The sequence below is a fragment of the Globicephala melas genome, chromosome 6, assembly GCF_963455315.2.
Source record: "Globicephala melas chromosome 6, mGloMel1.2, whole genome shotgun sequence".
Classification (NCBI taxonomy): Eukaryota; Metazoa; Chordata; class Mammalia; order Artiodactyla; family Delphinidae; genus Globicephala; species Globicephala melas.
Window position 1 is genome coordinate 4,665,854 of NC_083319.1, and position 18,176 is coordinate 4,684,029.

At 39.0% G+C, this 18,176-nt stretch overlaps 1 protein-coding gene across 5 annotated transcripts in view; it reads left to right on the forward strand.

Annotated features, from left to right (window-relative positions):
* Positions 1-18,176, forward strand: part of SETX (senataxin) — an 81,397-nt gene that overhangs the window by 14,834 nt on the left and 48,387 nt on the right. For all 5 annotated transcript variants that reach the window (XM_030838476.2, XM_030838477.2, XM_060300253.1 and 2 more), the window contains 7 exons: positions 315-525; positions 2,493-2,602; positions 6,142-6,361; positions 7,127-7,246; positions 11,815-11,986; positions 12,120-12,207; positions 12,700-16,899. In XM_030838476.2, coding sequence (XP_030694336.1) covers positions 315-525; positions 2,493-2,602; positions 6,142-6,361; positions 7,127-7,246; positions 11,815-11,986; positions 12,120-12,207; positions 12,700-16,899 — 5,121 coding nt within the window. The remainder of the gene's footprint in view (positions 1-314; positions 526-2,492; positions 2,603-6,141; positions 6,362-7,126; positions 7,247-11,814; positions 11,987-12,119; positions 12,208-12,699; positions 16,900-18,176) is intronic.

The window sequence follows — 18,176 nt, forward strand, 5'->3', positions numbered from 1 at the left end:
GTGCCTTGGTAAAGAAGCTCCAACTTCTCATTTCCTTTTCAATAGAGTATAGTTGACAGAGCTGTTGATAGCAAAACTCTGCAAGAGCGATGTTTTAAACATCTCATGCTCTATGTACTCATGTTCATGTATCATAAAAGCCACTTTTATGTTTAGTGACTGTTTTCTTTAAATCTAATATATGATGTTTAGTACTTTTTTAAACTTCTGAATTTTTATACTTAGGAAAAGGCTTTCTAGAAGGATCATCACATCCAGTATATTTTGTCGATAATAAGATATAAAGCACACTGCCCGTTTTTCTTTTCCTGTAGGTTTTATGGGAATTAGAAACCTCACGTCTCATAAATCACTTTGAAAAGGCCATGAAGGCAGAAATTGGAGACGATGACGAGTTATATATAGTAGACGACAATGGAGAGGCACAGCTGTTTGACTTTACTGGCCAAGACTTCGAAAATAAGCTTCGAGTTCCTCTTCTTGAAATACTGAAATATCCTTATTTGCTTTTACATGAGCGTGTTAGTGAGTATCTTGGGTGTTTCACAGTTGTATCATTTTTTTTTTATTTTAAGAATTGTAAGAAAAAAAAAAGAATTGTAAGAATTTGGGTTTATATTGAAAATCTGTTTCTTAAACATATAATTAGGATACTTATTATTATTTTTTCCAAACGTTTTATTTTGAGCGTTTCCAAACCTAGAAAATTGAATTACACAGTGAATACCATAAACACACCACAAAGATTCTACAGTTGCTAACATCTTGCTGTATTTGCTTTATCACATGTATATTCATCTATCCATTCAATTAATTTTCATTCTTGGAATGTGTCTGTAGCAGGGTTTTTCAAACTTGGCACTGTTGACAGTTTGGATAATTCTTGGTGGGTGAGGGACATGCTGTTTATTGTGGGATGTTTAGCAGCGTCCCTGGCCTCTCTCCACTAGATGCTGGTAGTGACTTGCTCTCCCCATTACCCTAGTTGTGACAACCAAAAATGTCTCCAGATATTGCCAAATGTCCCTTGGGAGTTGGGGATCAGGGCCAGTGAGGGACAGAATCGCCAGGTTGAGAACCACTGGTCTGTAGTAATTTTCAGTAATCACTATGGCATCGCATATTACGGCTGCCTAGATTTTGGTCATTTATATTTGCATTTCTTAATATGAATCTCTTGAAGACATTTTCCTGATCTATCAAATCTAATGAAATAACAGTACCTTTAAGGCACCCACTACTATATCTAGTCCACATTCAGATTTTCCCGGTAGTTGCAAAATGTGTTTTTTGGACGATTTATTTAAATTAGAGTCCAATCAGGGACTGTGCATTTGGTTCCATATTTCTTACATCTCTTTTAATCCAGAATAGTTTACTCTTATATATGTGTGCACAGGTATAGATATAGATAGATAGATTTTTTTTCTTTTTTGTCATAACTTTGACTTGCTGCGACCAAATGGTTGCCCTAAAGAATAATGTGCTTCCTGGACTTTTCTGATTTCTTCCTTGTCATGTTATTTGACTTGTTTCTCTATTCTCTGTATTTTCAGTAAATTGAAAAGTATATCTAAAGATTTATTAGATAAATCAGTTCTTTCTAAATAAATTCAAAATAACTAGATTTTTAAATTCTAACACGTCATTTTTCAAACATTTATTAAAGAGTACCATATCCAGAAAAGTACATAAGCTTGATTTTTCATAAACTAAACACACGTGTAGCTGGCACCCAGGTCAAGAAACAAAACATCATCCACACAACAGGAGCTCTCCTCTTGCTTTTCCAGTCATTGTTCCTCCTTCCCAAAGCTAACCACTGTCACTACAATATTCTTTGAAGCTTGACAAAATAAAGTTGATTCATCTGATGTGGTAAATGTGTATGAGTCTATTCAGTATACTTCTGAAAGAGTGATGAAGAAATTTCCATAAAGCAACAGGGATTAGGATAGTGCTGGTACAGATAGACTAATGGAACAGTGTAGAGAGTCCAGAAGTAAACCAAATATATTTGGGGAATTTACTCTTTGGTGATGATAGCATTTCAAACCAGTGGAGAAAATGGATTACTCAGTAACTGAGTGTAGGACAAAATAGCCATTTGGGGGGCAAAGCTGATTTTATCACTGTGGTACAAGATAAAGTCCTCATGGATCAAAATGTAAAATGCTAATGGAATTGAACCTATAGCCATACTTCTAAGAAGATGCCCTCTGGAGATAATTATGCCCAGTGTGAAAAAAGATGTTTGTACTAGGAAAGTCAGAGCAATTCATAGGCACACAGTATGATCAACCTACCGGTCTTTCAGCAGCTAAATATCATTCCTACATTTACAGCATTTTTATGCCTCAGTTTAAAAAAAAAAAAAAAAGGGAACAACTTTTCATTCACTTACAGAGCAACCAAAGGAGCCAAATTTAGGGAATCTTGATAAGTTGATAAGATTTATGTCTTATGTTTACTGCCTTATTTTTTCTATTTAGATGAACTATGCGTTGAAGCACTTTGCCGGATGGAACAAGCTAACTGCTCCTTTCAGGTTTTTGACAAACATCCAGGGATCTATTTGTTTTTGGTCCATCCCAATGAAATGGTGAGTGTGAGTGTTAGGCAGTGGAAGAAGGAATATTTTATTTTTGCACCTATAGTATAGATAACTATAATAGAGGTTTTTGGTTGTACTTTGTTTAAAATATTTGCCAAAATTATTCTCTTGTTGTTGTAACATTACTGCAGTTAAGGAGGGGGTGCTGGGGGGGGCTCAAAGAAGAGAGTTAAGACAGTAGGGAAGCGCTTCTGACAGGTGATGCTTCAGTTTAAAAGACAAATGAGGGGATAATCTGAACTTGCAGTGTGTTGACCTGAACTAATGAAGAAGGACTGTTCTCTCTTGCTTTTCTTGCTTGCCTGCCCCGCTCCAAGCACATGGAAACACCAGTTAAAACACTTGAAATAATTATTTTGCTAATAGATGAGATTTTTAACAGGTGATGGGGTAGAGGGGAGGGCAAGGAAATTCAGTTCCTAGGTGCCAGACAGGAAGAGGAACTGAGAATCAGAACAGTAGGTAGACAGAAGCAGAGAGCAACACCAGAGGCTCGGAACCTGACTTGGAGCTGATTGCTGGAGTTTGAGGACTTCTCATCATGTGGCGAGGCAGCGTGTGCAGTAGGACCTGTGCACGTTGGCCTCTAGAACTGAGTTACAATGTTAAGACAATAGCCATGAAGGGTTGCTCTGCCAATAGAAGGATAGTAAAGAGGCTTTATTTTTAAGTGGCAAAGAAAGAACATGGTAATGGGGTTTCCAGTCAGAATGGTGGTGAATTTCAGTCTCCTCTGTGCCAAACCCAAACAATGATAGAAAAAAATTCAAAAAGTGGAATTCTAAAAGGTATAATCACACTTTTCAAAAGGTAAATGTTTCTTTGGACCAGTAATGGAACAGAAATACAAAGTGATAAATGGTGGAAACCTGTATGTAGGCTTGGATGGCTGTAGGTAGCGGGGGACTGAGTTTGTGCATGATAATAAGAATTACAAATATACTCCAGGCAAGGGTAGAACCAGAGTCAAGGCCTGTGCTTAAAATAAGGGTGGGGCTTTCCTGCCTGTGAAAGAAGATTGACAGAAAGTACAGCCAGCTGCTCTCTGGGACTGGCTTTCTTAAAGCTGCAAACCAGTAGAGGAAGCTGGTCCAGCTGAGCAACCAGGTCGTGGGCCAAGCACTTGCAGGCTTGGTGACTGGGTCTGCAGGGCCAGGAACGACTGTATGCTTCATTATATATGTGTTTTTATAGGTCAGGAAACTGAGTCAGGAGACTTAACCACAGTTACACAGGCTAGTATGGTGACTTGGATTTGTATATAGGCAGCCTGACTCCAGAGCCCTAATGCTTTTTTTTTTTAAGTTTTTATTTGAAAATACTTTAAAATTTTCAGAAAATTCTCAAAAATAAAAAAAAGTAGAAAACACCTGTATACTCTTTAGCTGTATTCACCGATTATTAATGTTTTACTCCATTTGTTCTATCATTTGCTTTCAGTTAACTACAAAGCTGTTTGTTTTCTGAACCATTTGAGAGTAGGTTGCATATATCATAGCCTTTTGCCCCTAAATACTTCAGTGTATATTTCCTAAGAATAAGTATATTCTCACAATATTATAAACTTCAGTGAATTTAACATTGATACAGTAAGGTCTGTTTTCCAGTTGTGTCATGTGATCCAGTGTACTTTGTAGCATTTTCCCCCTGTACTTCAGTATCCAGACCAGGATCAGGATTTACATGTAGTTGTGTTACATTAGTCTCCCTTAATCTGTAACATTTCCGCAGCCTTTCTTTGTCTTTTATGACAATTACATTTCTGAAGAATAGTCATTTCTGCCTCCCTCCCATTTACAAAACATAGAATGCTTTTCATTTTGGGTTTGTCTGATGCTTGCGCATGGTTAGGCTTCGGTTATACGTTCCAGCTGGAGTACTACATAAGTGATGGATGTTATGTCCTTCTCAGGGTGTCAGATATACAGGCATGCCGTATCATTCGGCCTCTCGTGGTGATGTTAATTTTGATCATCTAGTTGAGGTGTTGTCCAGTTTCTTCACTGTACAATGTCTAGTTCTTAAGTACTCTAAGATCACATAAATACCTTACTCCTCACCAAAATTTTCTCCTAAATTTAGCATTACCTGGTGGTTCTTCCCTGAGCCAGTTTTTCTAAGGTTGCAAAATAATTTCAACCCCAGCACTTTACATATTTACCAGTCAGCACTTGACATTGATTGTACTATAATCAAGAGCCATTTTCCCTGCTCTTCATTTATTCATCTGTTTATTATAAGTTATAGACTCATTGATTCCTTTGTATTTTTTTCGATAGCTTAAAATTCATTACTTAATTATGTTGGCATAGAGCCCATTCTTTTGTCCACTAGTTCTATGTTTTGCAAACTTTTCTGCCCATAACCTAAGTAAAAATGTTCTTCATCGAGTTCACACACATATATATACGTATGTGACCTAAACATTTCACAAAACAGTACTTACTGTTACTATGAAGGATGCCCACTGATTTTTTTAAATTTTATTTAGTTTTTAAGGTTGGTTGTGATCACTAATTCAATTTGTAGTGCAGAATAAATTTAAAATCACTTCCCTATGCTATATTGCCATGTAGAGGTGACCTTTGATTTCTTTTGAGGTTTCTCTTTTCATTTTTCTTCCCTTTTTTTAACTTTCTATTATGGAACATTACATACAAAAAATAGATTGGTGTAGTGAACCCCCATATATCCATCACTGTGCTTCATCTGTTATCAATATGTGGTCAATATTCTACTCCTGTTAAGTTTAGTTACCGCAAATCTTAGACATCAGAGCATTTCATCCATAAAATACTTTAGTACGTGTATCAAAAAGGTAAGTGCTTTTAAAAGAAAACAATTAGATCAACACACTTATAATAATAATAATAATATCATATTTCTAGTCAGTGTTTAAGTGAGTGGAAATAATTATCTCACAAATGCTTTATTAGGGTTAGTTCAAATCAGGATCAAGCAAGGTTCACACATCACATTCCAGTTGACCCTTGAGCAGCATGGGTTTGAACTGCATGGGTCCTCTTATACACAGATTCTTTTTAATAGCATGTAGTATAGTACTACACAGTTCGAGGTTAGTGGAATCCATGATGCAGAACCGGGATATGGAGGGCTGCCAACTATGTTATATTCGAATTATATTAGTGTATTCAACTACGCAGAGGGTAGGTGCCCCATGTGTGTTGTTCAAAGGTCAATTGTAATTAGTATCTTCTGTCTTTTTTTTTCTTTTTTTCTGTCATCATGGACCTTTTGGTATATTTCCTTTAAATGTCTGAAAATCATATATTTTTCCTAAAGTACTTTATTCTATATGATAGTCTTTTTCTTCCAGTTTTATTGAGGTATAATTGACATATAGCATTGTATAAGTTTAAGATATACAGTGTAATGTTTTTTTTTTAAAGTAGAGTTGATGTATCTCGTGTCTTTTATAATCTGTAGAGAATCCTATTTTAATTATATGCTTGCTGTATGTAGACAGTTGTGTGTAAAATGAAGTAATGAATGTGTTATGCTTTTAGGTTCGGCGTTGGGCTATCCTGACTGCAAGAAACTTGGGAAAAGTGGACAGAGATGATTATTATGACTTACAGGAGGTTTTGACTTGCCTTTTTAAAGTCATTGAGTTGGGGCTTTTAGAAAGTCCAGACATTTATACTTCTTCTGTCCTTGAGACGGGTAAACTGATTCTTCTGCCTTCACACATGTATGATGCTGCCAACTACAAAAACTATTGGTTAGGTGAGTATTGTTCCTACACAAATATAATTAGTATTTTCCAATATTTCTTATGACTATCCTGCAAGGGAAGGGATCTCTTTTGGTAATCTGATCAAAATTGCTAAATAAAGGATTTCATAGTTCCCAATTCTTGTTTTGTCATTAAACTATTACAACATCTTGTCTTTAAACATTTTTTATCCTAGAAATCATCTGTGTAAGAGGTACATTTTCAAGTATGGCAAATAGATCTTTTATTTAAGGCAGTATTAGATGTTACAGTATTAGCATAGCAGCTGACCTTAATAGGGTTTTGATCTATTGCAACAGAGGTTTAATAGCTCTTTTCCCATCTGTAAAATATTTCCTGGAAGAAAGAGATATTAACTTTGGTTTTCATCAGGTTGTATATTGACTTAAAATATTTCTGTCCTACTTCATTGACTCAGAGTCTTACAGTCATGTGTATATTTGGCAGTGATTGGTACTTGAAATACAGTGATCTTAAAATTTAAGGGGTTTTTGATTTTATGAGATACAAATTGTGTGGTAGTCATTTTGGAAATGGTTTTCTAACCAAGTTCGTGCCATTTTCCCTTTTTATTCAGTCTAAAGTTCTGTTCTTAGGAGGAGTTGTATATGAACGTCTCAGACTTCAGTGTCTGAGGCACTGGATACTGTTTTGTTTCGTCTTACTGCCTTGTTATTCTTTTGCCAACTAAACTGGAGAAGGCATTAGAACAGTTTTATTTAATCAATTCAAGAAAACTATACATGATCTTACAGGTATTTGCATGTTGCTGACCATTCTTGAGGAGCAAGCCATGGATTCACTGTTGTTGGGCTCAAACAAACAGAATGATTTTATGCAATCAATACTTCACACCATGGAGAGGCAATCAGATGGTAATAAACTATTTGCTGAATATTGCGATGATGGTGCACTTTGAAAATACTAGTGTCACTGTAAGAATTTGGGTGTGTGAGGTGGAGGAAAGAGAGTGAACATTTATGGTTTTGGTCACAGAGTCAGAATTTTAAATTGGAAAGGACCTTTAGAGTTTAACTCAGCACCTTACTTTCATAAAAGAAGAAACTGAAACCCAAGGAAGTTAACTTACTTTTTTAAAAATTAATTAATTTTTGGCTGCGTTGGGTCTCTGTTGCCATGCATGGGCTTTCTCTAGTTGCAGCGAGCGGGGGCTACTCTTCGTTGCAGTGTGCAGGCTTCTCATTGCTGTGGCTTCTCTTGTGGCGGAGCACGGGCTCTAGGCACGCAGGCTTCAGTAGTTGTGGCACACGGGCTCAGTAGTTGTGGTGCACGGGCTTAGTTGCTCCACGGTATGTGGGATCCTCCCGGACCAGGGCTCTGAACCCCTGTCCCCTGCATTGGCAGGCGGATTCTTAACCACTGTGCCACCAGGGAAGTCCCTTAACTTACTTTTTCACGTTGAAATACCCAGTTAGTGGTAGAATCAAGACTAGACCCTAAAGGAGGTAAATTTCTAATGACATGATAGTTAAAATTTTGCAGAAAGCTTCCCCTATCCCACTGTCTCCCTTTTGCCTGGTTTTTCATTTCACTTTTGTTCTCTAGGGTTCCACCGTTCACGCTGGTGGCTGCCTGCCGGCCAAGTGTGGCTCTTTACATTTACATTAATGAAACTTAAATAAAATGAAAAGTTCAGGTTTTCAGTCCCACTAGCTATACTTCAAGAGCTGCCTGGTGGCTACGGTATAGAACCATTTCCATCATCCCAGAAAGTTCCCTTGGACAGTGCTCCCCTGATAGTCTAGAAAGTAGGGTCTCAAATTGTCATGTTTGTTATTAGAGCCAGCTTAGTTTTGCGCATGGTTTTATTGGGCTGATCAGGGAGAATCTGTACTAATGTTTCTAATCATACCTTCTTTATGAAACAATGACTCAATAAAGACCAAGCATGCCAAATTTAATGAAAACATAAATATAACTTTTTACCCACATTCACTTCTCCTTAGGCAACTTCAGCGTGGCTGTATATTCTTTTGTGGGGGATTCTAAAAGAAATACGTAAACGTTATTTATTTATTTATTTATTTTGTGGTGCGCGGGCCTCTCACTGTTGTGGCCTCTCCCGTTGCGGAGCACAGGCTCCGGACGTGCAGGCTCAGCGGCCATGGCTCACGGGCCTAGCCGCTCCACGGCATGTGGGATCTTCCTGGACCGGGGCACGAACCCGTGTCCCCTGCGTTGGCAGGCGGACTCTCAACCACTGCGCCACCAGGGAAGCCCGCTAGATGATTTTTGATTAAGGTTATTACTAATTAGGGACTTCCCTGGTGGTGCAGTGGTAAAGAATCTGCCTGCCAATGCAGGGGACATGGGTTTGAGCCCTGGTCCAGGAAGATCCCACATGCCGCAGAGCAACTAAGCCCGTGCACCACAACTACTGAGCCTGCAAGCCACAACTACTGAAGCCCGTGCACCAGAGTCTGTGCTCCGCAACAAAAGAAGCCACCACAATGAGAAGCCTGCGCACCACAACAAAGAGTAACCCCCGCTCTCCGCAACTAGAGAAAGCCCGCGCACAGTAACGAAGACCCAGCACAGCCCCCCAAATAAACAAATAAATTTATTAAAAAGGTTATTACTAATTTGCTTACCGGCATTTACTACATAAATTGTTAGTTTTTTCCCCAGTGCTTTGCATATATATTTCTGTCCTCTCCGTTAATCCAGCTCCCCTAACGCTCCTTCAAAATGAGTCACCTCCTTTTTTTTAAGCACCATTTTTTATTTTTAAAGATTGGCATTTTTATTTATTTTATTTATAAGTTCATTTATTTATTTTTGTGGCTGTGTTGGGTCTTCATTGCTTCGTGTGGGCTTTCTCTACTTACAGCAAGCGTGGGGCTACTCTTCGTTGTGGTGCACGGGCTTCTCATTGTGGTGGCTTCTCTTGTTACAGAGCACGGGCTCTAGGCGCATGGGCTCAGTAGTTGTGGCTCGTGGGCTCTAGACGGCAGGCTCAGTAGTTGTGGCGCACAGGCTTAGTTGCTCTGCGGCATGTGGGATTGTCCTGGACCAGGGCTCAAACCCGTGTCCCCTGCATTGGCAGGCAGATTCTTTCTTTAACATCTTTATTGGAGTATAATTGCTTTACAATGGTGTGTTCGTTTCTGCTGTATAACAGAGTGAATCAGCTATACATATACATATATCCCCATATCCCCTCCCTCTTGCGTCTCCCTCCCACCCTCCCTATCCCACCCATCTAGGTGGTCACAGAGCACCAAGCTGATGTCCCTGTGCTATGTGGCTGCTTCCCACTAGCTATCTGTTTTACATGTGGTAGTGTATATATGTCCATGCCACTCTCCCACTTCGTCCCAGCTTACCCTTCCCTCTCCCCGTGTCCTCACGTCCATTCTCTACATCTGCGTCTTTATTCCTGTCCTGCCCCTAGGTTCTTCAGAAGCTTTTTTTTTTTTTTTGTAGATTCCATATATAAGTGTTAGCATACAGTATTTGTTTTTCTCTTTCTGACTTACTTCACTCTGTACAACAGACTCTAGGTCCATCCACCTCACTACAAATAACTCGATTTCGTTTCTTTTTATGGCTGAGTAATATTCCATTGTATGTGTATGCCACATCTTCTTTATCTATTCATCTGTCGATGGACACTTAGGTTGCTTCCATGTCCTGGATATTGTAAATGGAGCTGCAGTGAACATTGTGGTACATGACTGTTTTTGGATTATGGTTTTCTCAGGGTATATGCCCAGTAATGGGATTGCTGAGTCATAATGTTATTTCTATTTTTAATTTTTTAAGGAACCTCCATACTGTTCTCCATAGTGGCTGTATCAATTTACATTCCCACCAACAGTGCAAGAGCGTTCCCTTTTCTCCACACCCTCTCCAGCATTTATTGTTTGTAGATTTTTGATGATAGCCATTCTGACTGGTGTGAGATGATATCTCATTGTAGTTTTGATATGCATTTCTCTAATGATTAGTGATGTTGAGCATTCTTTCATGTGTTTGTTGGCAATCTGTATGTCTTCTTTGGGGAAATGTCTATGTAGGTCTTCTGCCCATTTTTGGATTGGGTTGTTTTTGTTTTTGATATTGAGCTGCATGAGCTGCTTGTAAATTTTGGAGATTAATCCTTTGTCAGTTGCTTCATTTGCAAATATTTTCTCCCATTCTGAGGGTTGTCTTTTCATCTTGTTTATGTTTTCCTTTGCTGTGCAAAAGCTTTTAAGTTTCATTAGGTCCCATTTGTTTGTTGTTATTTCCATGTCTCTAGGAGGTGGGTCAAAAAGGATCTTTCATGTCATAGAGTGTTCTGCCTGTGTTTTGGCAGGCGGATTCTTTACCACTTCACCACCAGGGAAGTCCCAAGTCACCTCTTTAAGAAACATTCCATAATTGTCTTCACCTAACTGATGACTTTCTTCCTTATTTGAGAGCTTCCTAGACATAAGACAGCTTCAGTAGAGGATAAAAAAGTATATGAGAAGTTCTACTCAAACGACTATGGTAAAAAAAAAAAAAAATCTAAGAGCCCTGAGGGAAATAAAGCAGAAAGTTCTAGGGTTGTCAGTAATGGGGTGAGTTAGAGCACTTGCCTCCTAAGAATACTGCTGAAGATGATAGGTGGTGCTTAATAGTGAAGCCGTTCTGGTTCTTACTTGGAAAAAGCCAGCTATCTGTTTTCTTCTGTAGGTGGTGTATCTTTATGTGAGTGTAAAAAAATAAATCTGGAAAGAAGGAATAGAGTAAGATCTTACAAATGCTTGACTGAGGACTTCTAATTTCCTTAGAAGTCATTAAGGAGCAAGTGCAGGTCTTTGAGCAGGGCAGTGTTTCGCCACTGCATGTAGAGAGGAGGGAAAGGACCGGCCATAAGAGTGTGTGAGTAATGGGAATTCCTGCCAGTTGGATGTAATGGAGATAACAACAAAGCCATGTTGAGACATGGGTGGATGAAGAGTATGTATCTCTGCTTCTCCAGTGGATGAGGGGTTCAGTCCTTTATACCAACCAAATGACACCCGCAGTTCAGGATTTCTTGTATCATGGACTTTGTTTAGATCTGAAAATACCAAGATTTTCTTTCTCTCCCTTTTTTTTCTACTTTACTTCTGTTATTTATTGAAGGATGGGAGTATAAAGGTCTGGAAGAAGCAGAGGAGGAAAGATTGTTTCAGGTTGGCAAACAGGATGAGAAAGTTGAGTTTATCTAGACTATCTCAGTTTGTTCCACACGAAAAAATTTCTTAACAGAGGTGTATTGCTTTAAAAAAAAATGCAGACACTATTTAAAAGTTTGCCAGCTTTCTAAAACCTGTAGTTGGCAATGCTTTACTTTAAATTACTTCCTGCTTTGCTTTCAGTTCTGTTGCTACCCAGGTAAAGAATGCTTAATTCTCAATATAGTTTAGTGCCTTTCTCTAATTTGGCAAATTACTCCATTGTATTTCAGATGATAGTGTGGATCCTTTCTGGCCAGCGTTACACTGTTTCATGGTGATTCTGGATCGCCTTGGATCCAAGGTCTGGGGTCAACTTATTGATCCTATTGAGGCATTTCAAACCATTATCAACAACGTGAGCTACAATAAAGAGATTCAGAATATACGGAACAGCTCTATGAGGTTCGTTCAGTTCCTGTGTCAGGATTTCAAACAATCTGTATGAGGAAGTCTACTGTAATTGACTTAACAGTAGGATTTTTCTCTTCTTTTTATCCTTCATTTCAGTAATTTCTATTTATTCTTAATATTTAAGGTCCAAGTTCAAACCAGAGTCATATTTGGATGATATGGTGACTTGCAGCCAGATTGTATACAATTATAACCCTGAAAAGACGAAAAAGGTATAAAACATTTTGAGAATTCAGATGATATTGTACTGCCTTTATATTGTATAGACAGTGTTTTGTATGGTTAGTTGCATTGCTGATTTTATATGTAGCTATTCTGAATCAACTGTTGCATAAAACCTTTCTGATTGAACAGTAGCTCATGAGGAAAAATGGGCTCTAATGAGAGTGTGCACACTTTGAGAGATTAATTTTTCAGTACATTTCGGAAGGGTAGAACATTTATGGCATGAGGGAGATAAATCACATGACTAGAAATCAAAACCAACTGAAGGAAAGAGGTCCAGAGTACATGGAGGTTTTGTAAATTTAACCTTTTCATGAAACCTTAACCTCAAAATTGAACTGTTTTCAATTTCTTGGGGGTCCATATATGTACATCAAAACAGGAAAGTTGAGAGTGTATTTTCTTGTTTGCAGCTTTTGTGTTAAACCTGTCATGAATGGTGCTTGTTTATCTGAATGTCAGTATCTCTTTCGTTTTAGGATTCAGGGTGGAGATCAGCCATTTGCCCAGATTATTGTCCTAACATGTATGAAGAAATGGAAACATTAGCTAATGTGCTTCAGTCAGATATCGGTCAAGACATGCGTGTTCATAACAGCACGTTTCTGTGGTTCATCCCTTTTGTGCAGTCCCTCATGGATCTTAAGGATCTGGGTGTGGCTTATATAGTGGAGGTTATTCATCATCTGCATTCTGAAGTCAAAGACGTCCTCAACCAGACAGACGCCGTGTGTGACACAGTCACTGAGTTTTTCCTTCTGATTTTGGTGTCAGTGATTGAACTGCATAGAAATAAAAAGTGTTTGCATTTGCTGTGGGTTAGTTCCCAGCAGTGGGTGGAAGCCGTCGTAAAATGTGCCAAGCTTCCCACCGCCGCGTTTGCACGGAGTTCTGAGAAGTCATCTGGAAACTGCTCCAAAGGCACAATGATATCATCTCTGTCATTGCATTCAATGCCATCTAACTCTGTACAACTTGCTTGTGTGCAGCTGATCAGAAGTCTCCTTAAAGAAGGCTATCAGCTTGGGCAGCAGACTCTTTGTAAGCGATTCTGGGATAAGCTCAACTTATTCCTGCGAGGAAATTTATCTTTAGGTTGGCAGTTGACTAGTCAGGAAACCCATGAGTTACAAACTTGTTTAAAGCAAATTATTAGAAACATAAAATTCAAAGTACCTCAATGTAGCACTTCTGTGGATCTGACTTCTCCATGTAAAACGCCTCCTGCATCATATAATAAAGAAGAAAGTGAACAAACAGGGAAGAAGTCTAAAAAAGACAGGCACTGTCTGGAAAACTCCAGCCCAACATTCTCTAAAGAACCGATGAAAGCTGATGCATGTCAAGTGCAAGAGAGTATTTTCAGCAAAGCAGATAATGCCATAGAAGAGGATAATGAGCGAACTTACATAAAAGATTTGAAACTCAAAGACCATCTCTCAGCTGAGTTGTGCTTGAAGCCGAGTAGTAAAAGGCTTGTTAATGAAAGAGCTCGAGGCCAAGTTAAAATAAGTACAGGGAAGCATAAATCTGTAAAAGAGAATTCCTCATATACCCCACAGAATTGTACTTCAAGAAATGGTCCAGAAAAGGTATTTGACAGAGGAATAATAACATCAACACGTTTGTTGACTGATTCTAGCAATGACTCTCTGGAAAAGGTGTCCACATCAAATGAGGATTTCTCTTTAAAGGGTGATGCTCTTGGCAAAACCTCAAAAGCAAAAACTAAGGCACATAAAGATGAAATCTGTGCTAAGTTATCACATGTAGTAAAAAAGCAACACAGGAAAAGTATCACTTTAGAGGAAAACCTGACTGTATCTAGCATTGAAAGTTTCTATTCAAAGAAGGATACAGGAGGTCAGAAAGGAGATGGCTTCATATACAATCTCTCTTTAGGCCCTAATGGTATTCTGGATGATAAAAATGGAGAACAAAAATCTGAAAACAGTTTATTGCTGAAAAAGAAACAAGTAAAGGAAGAAGAGTTAGGCATTTTCTCTACCCGTGAACTCAGTTGTCAAATACTAGAATGTCATGTTGGTAATAAAGATTTGGTCTCATTTACAGAAATGACCAATATTTTTGTGGAGAAAACACCTCCCTTTAAAGATCCTGTGACTGGACTTGAATCAAGAGATATGGAAATTATCAAGAGTACTGCTCAGTTTTCTTCTGATTTAAGAGAACAAGTCCGTAGCATCAGTCCTAAGTCTGACACCTTAACAGATTCTCAGGTAGACAGAGACCTCCACAAATTATCTTTAGTAGCTCAAGCCAGTGTTATTAAGTTCCCATCAGATTCAACTCAAAAAAGTTTATCCCAGCTACAAAGAAAAGTTAAAGATGATAGAAGATGTTTCACAGCCAACCAAAATAGTGTTAGGGAAACCTGCTGTGAACAGGTCATTATTATTTCAGATTCTGATGAAGATGATGATGATGATGAAAGAATTGTGGGTTTTAAGAAACACATTAAACAGGATAAAACATGCATTGAGAAAGAATGTCCAGAGCAGCATGCTTCAATAGCTAACACAAACGTGGAACAGAAGGTAATAAGGGAAGAAAATACAGGGTCCCTTTTGCAGTTTGAGGAATCTGATTCTCAGTTTTTTGAGTTTGAAAGTCCATGTGAAGTGTTTTCAGTTTGGCAAGATCAGAAACCAGACAACAAGAATTCAGTTCAAGAGAATGAAGAAAATTCGTGCTTGACTCATGTAGGTGATACCACAAATGATTGGGGTTATGGTACAGATTATGTACCTGAAGAGGTCATTAAAAAAGCAGCAGAGGACATTGAGGAACACGCAGAACCACACAGTAGTAGTATTTCTGTTGAGGAATTTTGTGAGATTGAAGTAAAAAAACCCAAGAGAAAGCGATATCAGAAAGCTGCTATGGCAGAAGCTCCTCTAAGGCGTTCATCTCCTGTCAAAAGTGAGGACCAGTCTGATATTCTTAATGAGAGAGATGTGACTGAAAATGATTTTAAAAGTATAGACGTAAGGAGTACAACTCCCAGTTCAAGCGTTCAGAGAACCACTACGGTGTCCCTGAAGAAGTCTCCACCAAAGCTTCGCAGTTGTTCCAAACGTGTTAGGAGTGTCTCACTTTCTAAAACTCCTAAAAAAACACGTTCGGATACCAAAACAGGGCAGAGTAAAAGTTCAAATATCCTAAGTTGTAGAACAAGTCCTGCTATAGTGCTACCAAAGAAATTTCGCCAGCGTCCTGAACCAACTTCAACGGTTGAGAAACTTGGTCTGAAAAAGGTTGCTCGTAGGGCATTTGACTTGTCCCAGCCGTCTTTGGAGCGTTTAGCTGACTTACGTCACCATGGCAGAACTGTTGGAGCAATTGATACCCGGAAAAAGACTAAATTAATTTCTCCTCAGACTCTCTCTGTCAGAAATAATGAGAAACTGCTGACGAGTCAAGACCGTCAGCTGCGAAGGCAGATGAGACCCAAATCACAGCGTAACAGAAAAAGATGTTTTGATTATCAGAGTACAGATACAACACGAGCAGGCCCACATGGAGCACAAAATTCTGACAAATTTGTGCCAGAATCAGATACATCAGATTACAGTTATAAAGGAGGAGTTGAGGTAACTGCTAAAAGTAAGGAAACAGCGTTAATAAAATGTGTGTCTTCTGAAACAGAACCCGTGAAAGCAAAGTGCACTTCTCAGGTAGCTGATGGCCCTTGTCTTTTGAGCCAGGGTACTTCTGTAGTCTTACATGGAGAAATGCCAACAAATGAAGTAGTTGTTTCTACCTCAGGGGACCCTTTAGGTGGAGGTGACCTAACGGTACATCATTTACATGTGGCAGCCTTGAGAGAGGGAGATCCTGAATCCAGCAATGACATAGAGGAAGATAATATATTTTTAACACAATGTGATCCTGAAGATATGGATTTATGTTCACAAATGGAGAAAGAGAATGATAAACTCGTTGAAGTAGTTCATGGAAAAGATACAGTCCAGGTAGAAGAAGGTTATGTGAGTCGGCCTCAGTTGGAATCTTCGAGTAGCACAAAATGTAAATACAAAGATTGTGTTGAAACACTGAAAAACCAGGGTGAATACTGTTCAAAACACTCTGAAGCTAAAGCAGCGGATGAAGCTATATTTCGTAAACCTGGCTTGCCTCTCTCTGCATCTAAACCTTCGAGACCTCCCACTGCTAAGATTTTTAGCTCCAGTAGTACTTCACGAATTGCTGGTCTTTCCAAGTCTTTGGAAAATACGGCAGCGCTCTTACCAACTCTGAAAAATAAGTCAAGTGGGGTACAGTCTGTTTTGAAAGTACCGCCAGTCTCTCTGGTGTCCAAGAAGCCAGTGGCTGAAGTGAAGGGTTTGTGCAACGTTCTCCATTCTCATACTCCAAATAATTCCAACAGGCAAGGCTACAAAGCTCCATATTGTGAAAACAGATCTTTTTCGGCTTCCCCTCCAGTAAACGTTCTCTTGTCAGCACAGTCCATCTCTGACACCTTTGTTAAAGAGGTCTTAAAATGGAAATACGAAATGTTTGTGAACTTTGATCAGTGCGGACCCCCGTCAACTCTTTGTCAGTCCATCTCAAGACCTGTGCCTGTGAGATTTCAAGATGGTGGAGATTATTTTAATGTGTTTTTCCCTTTGATGATGCTGAATACTTTTGAAACAGTAAGTATATGTTCTAATCGTATACGTTCAGACTTTGAAATTACCTTTCTTTACCGTGCTGAGTACGGCTAAAATAACTGAGCACATTTTGATTTAGATGTAGCTTGTAGATTTCATGTTGAACAGACATTGTGCCCGACACTGTTCTAGATGCTGGTGATATAGAGGAAACACTTAAACTCTGCCCTTCTGGAGCTTACAGACACAATTCAGAGTGCTAACGTACCAAGTCCAGAGGTGGCACAGGAGGAGGAAACGTTTTTCGGTGTAAAATAAGGGAAGACTTCTCAGAGGACATAGTCTCTCATCTGCGTTTATTTTTTTGAAAAGTAGTGTAAACCTTTACTGAAGTTTTCTTGAGGAGGTAGCAAAGGGCAAGTTACACTGATCAGCACAAAACAATAAACCCCAAATTTCTCATCTGTCTTCCCAACTTCTTATGCCTCGTAGCAGCCTTTAGCTGCCTCCCTACCCCAACACATCCCATTCTGGTTCTTCTCTCTTTCTTACTCCCTGACTGGGATTGCCAAGTAAAATACAGGATTCCCAGTTAAATTTGAACCTCAGAAAAACAGCTAGTAATTCTTTAGTGTAAACATCCACCTGCACTTGGAAGGATGTTTTTGGTGTTCTCAAAGCAGGTAGACTTTACTTTTTTTCAAATTCCTTTAAAAAAAAAGAACCCAAAACGTGAGCATGCAATGAGACTCTTCAAAACCAAGAACACTGAGGTAAATACCCACGTATTCAGTCAGGAGATATTGGGTGCCTGATACTTGCCAAGTACTATCACAGACCTGGGGGGTAAAGTGGTGAACACGACAGACAAGGCCTCTGCCTTCTGGGAGTGATCATTTCAGATCAGGACCAAAGGCTCTAGAGTGCTCTAGAATGATCTAGAACAAAAGGGAGCGGGCACTTTAGACTGAAAGGTGAGACAGCCTCTGTGAGCGATGGTATTCACACCGAGACCAGAGTGAGTAGAAGGAGTTGGCCACAGGAAGTATATCCCAGGCAGACAGACTGCAAAGATCCAGCTTAGAATTGTTAAAGGCAAAGGAGATGTACTGCACAAAGAGGCAAGTGGGTGTCAATGTATGCCCTAAATTTCAGCCGTTGTCTTACGAATTATTTTACTAGTGTTTCAAAAGCATTAGAAACAACTAATTGATAAAGGGCCTTCAGTCTGTCTCCTTAACAACAATGTGAAATGGTATTACAAGAATGAGCTTCTTACCTTACAAAATTGTTAGTTCAGTGAACAGTGTATACAGTTA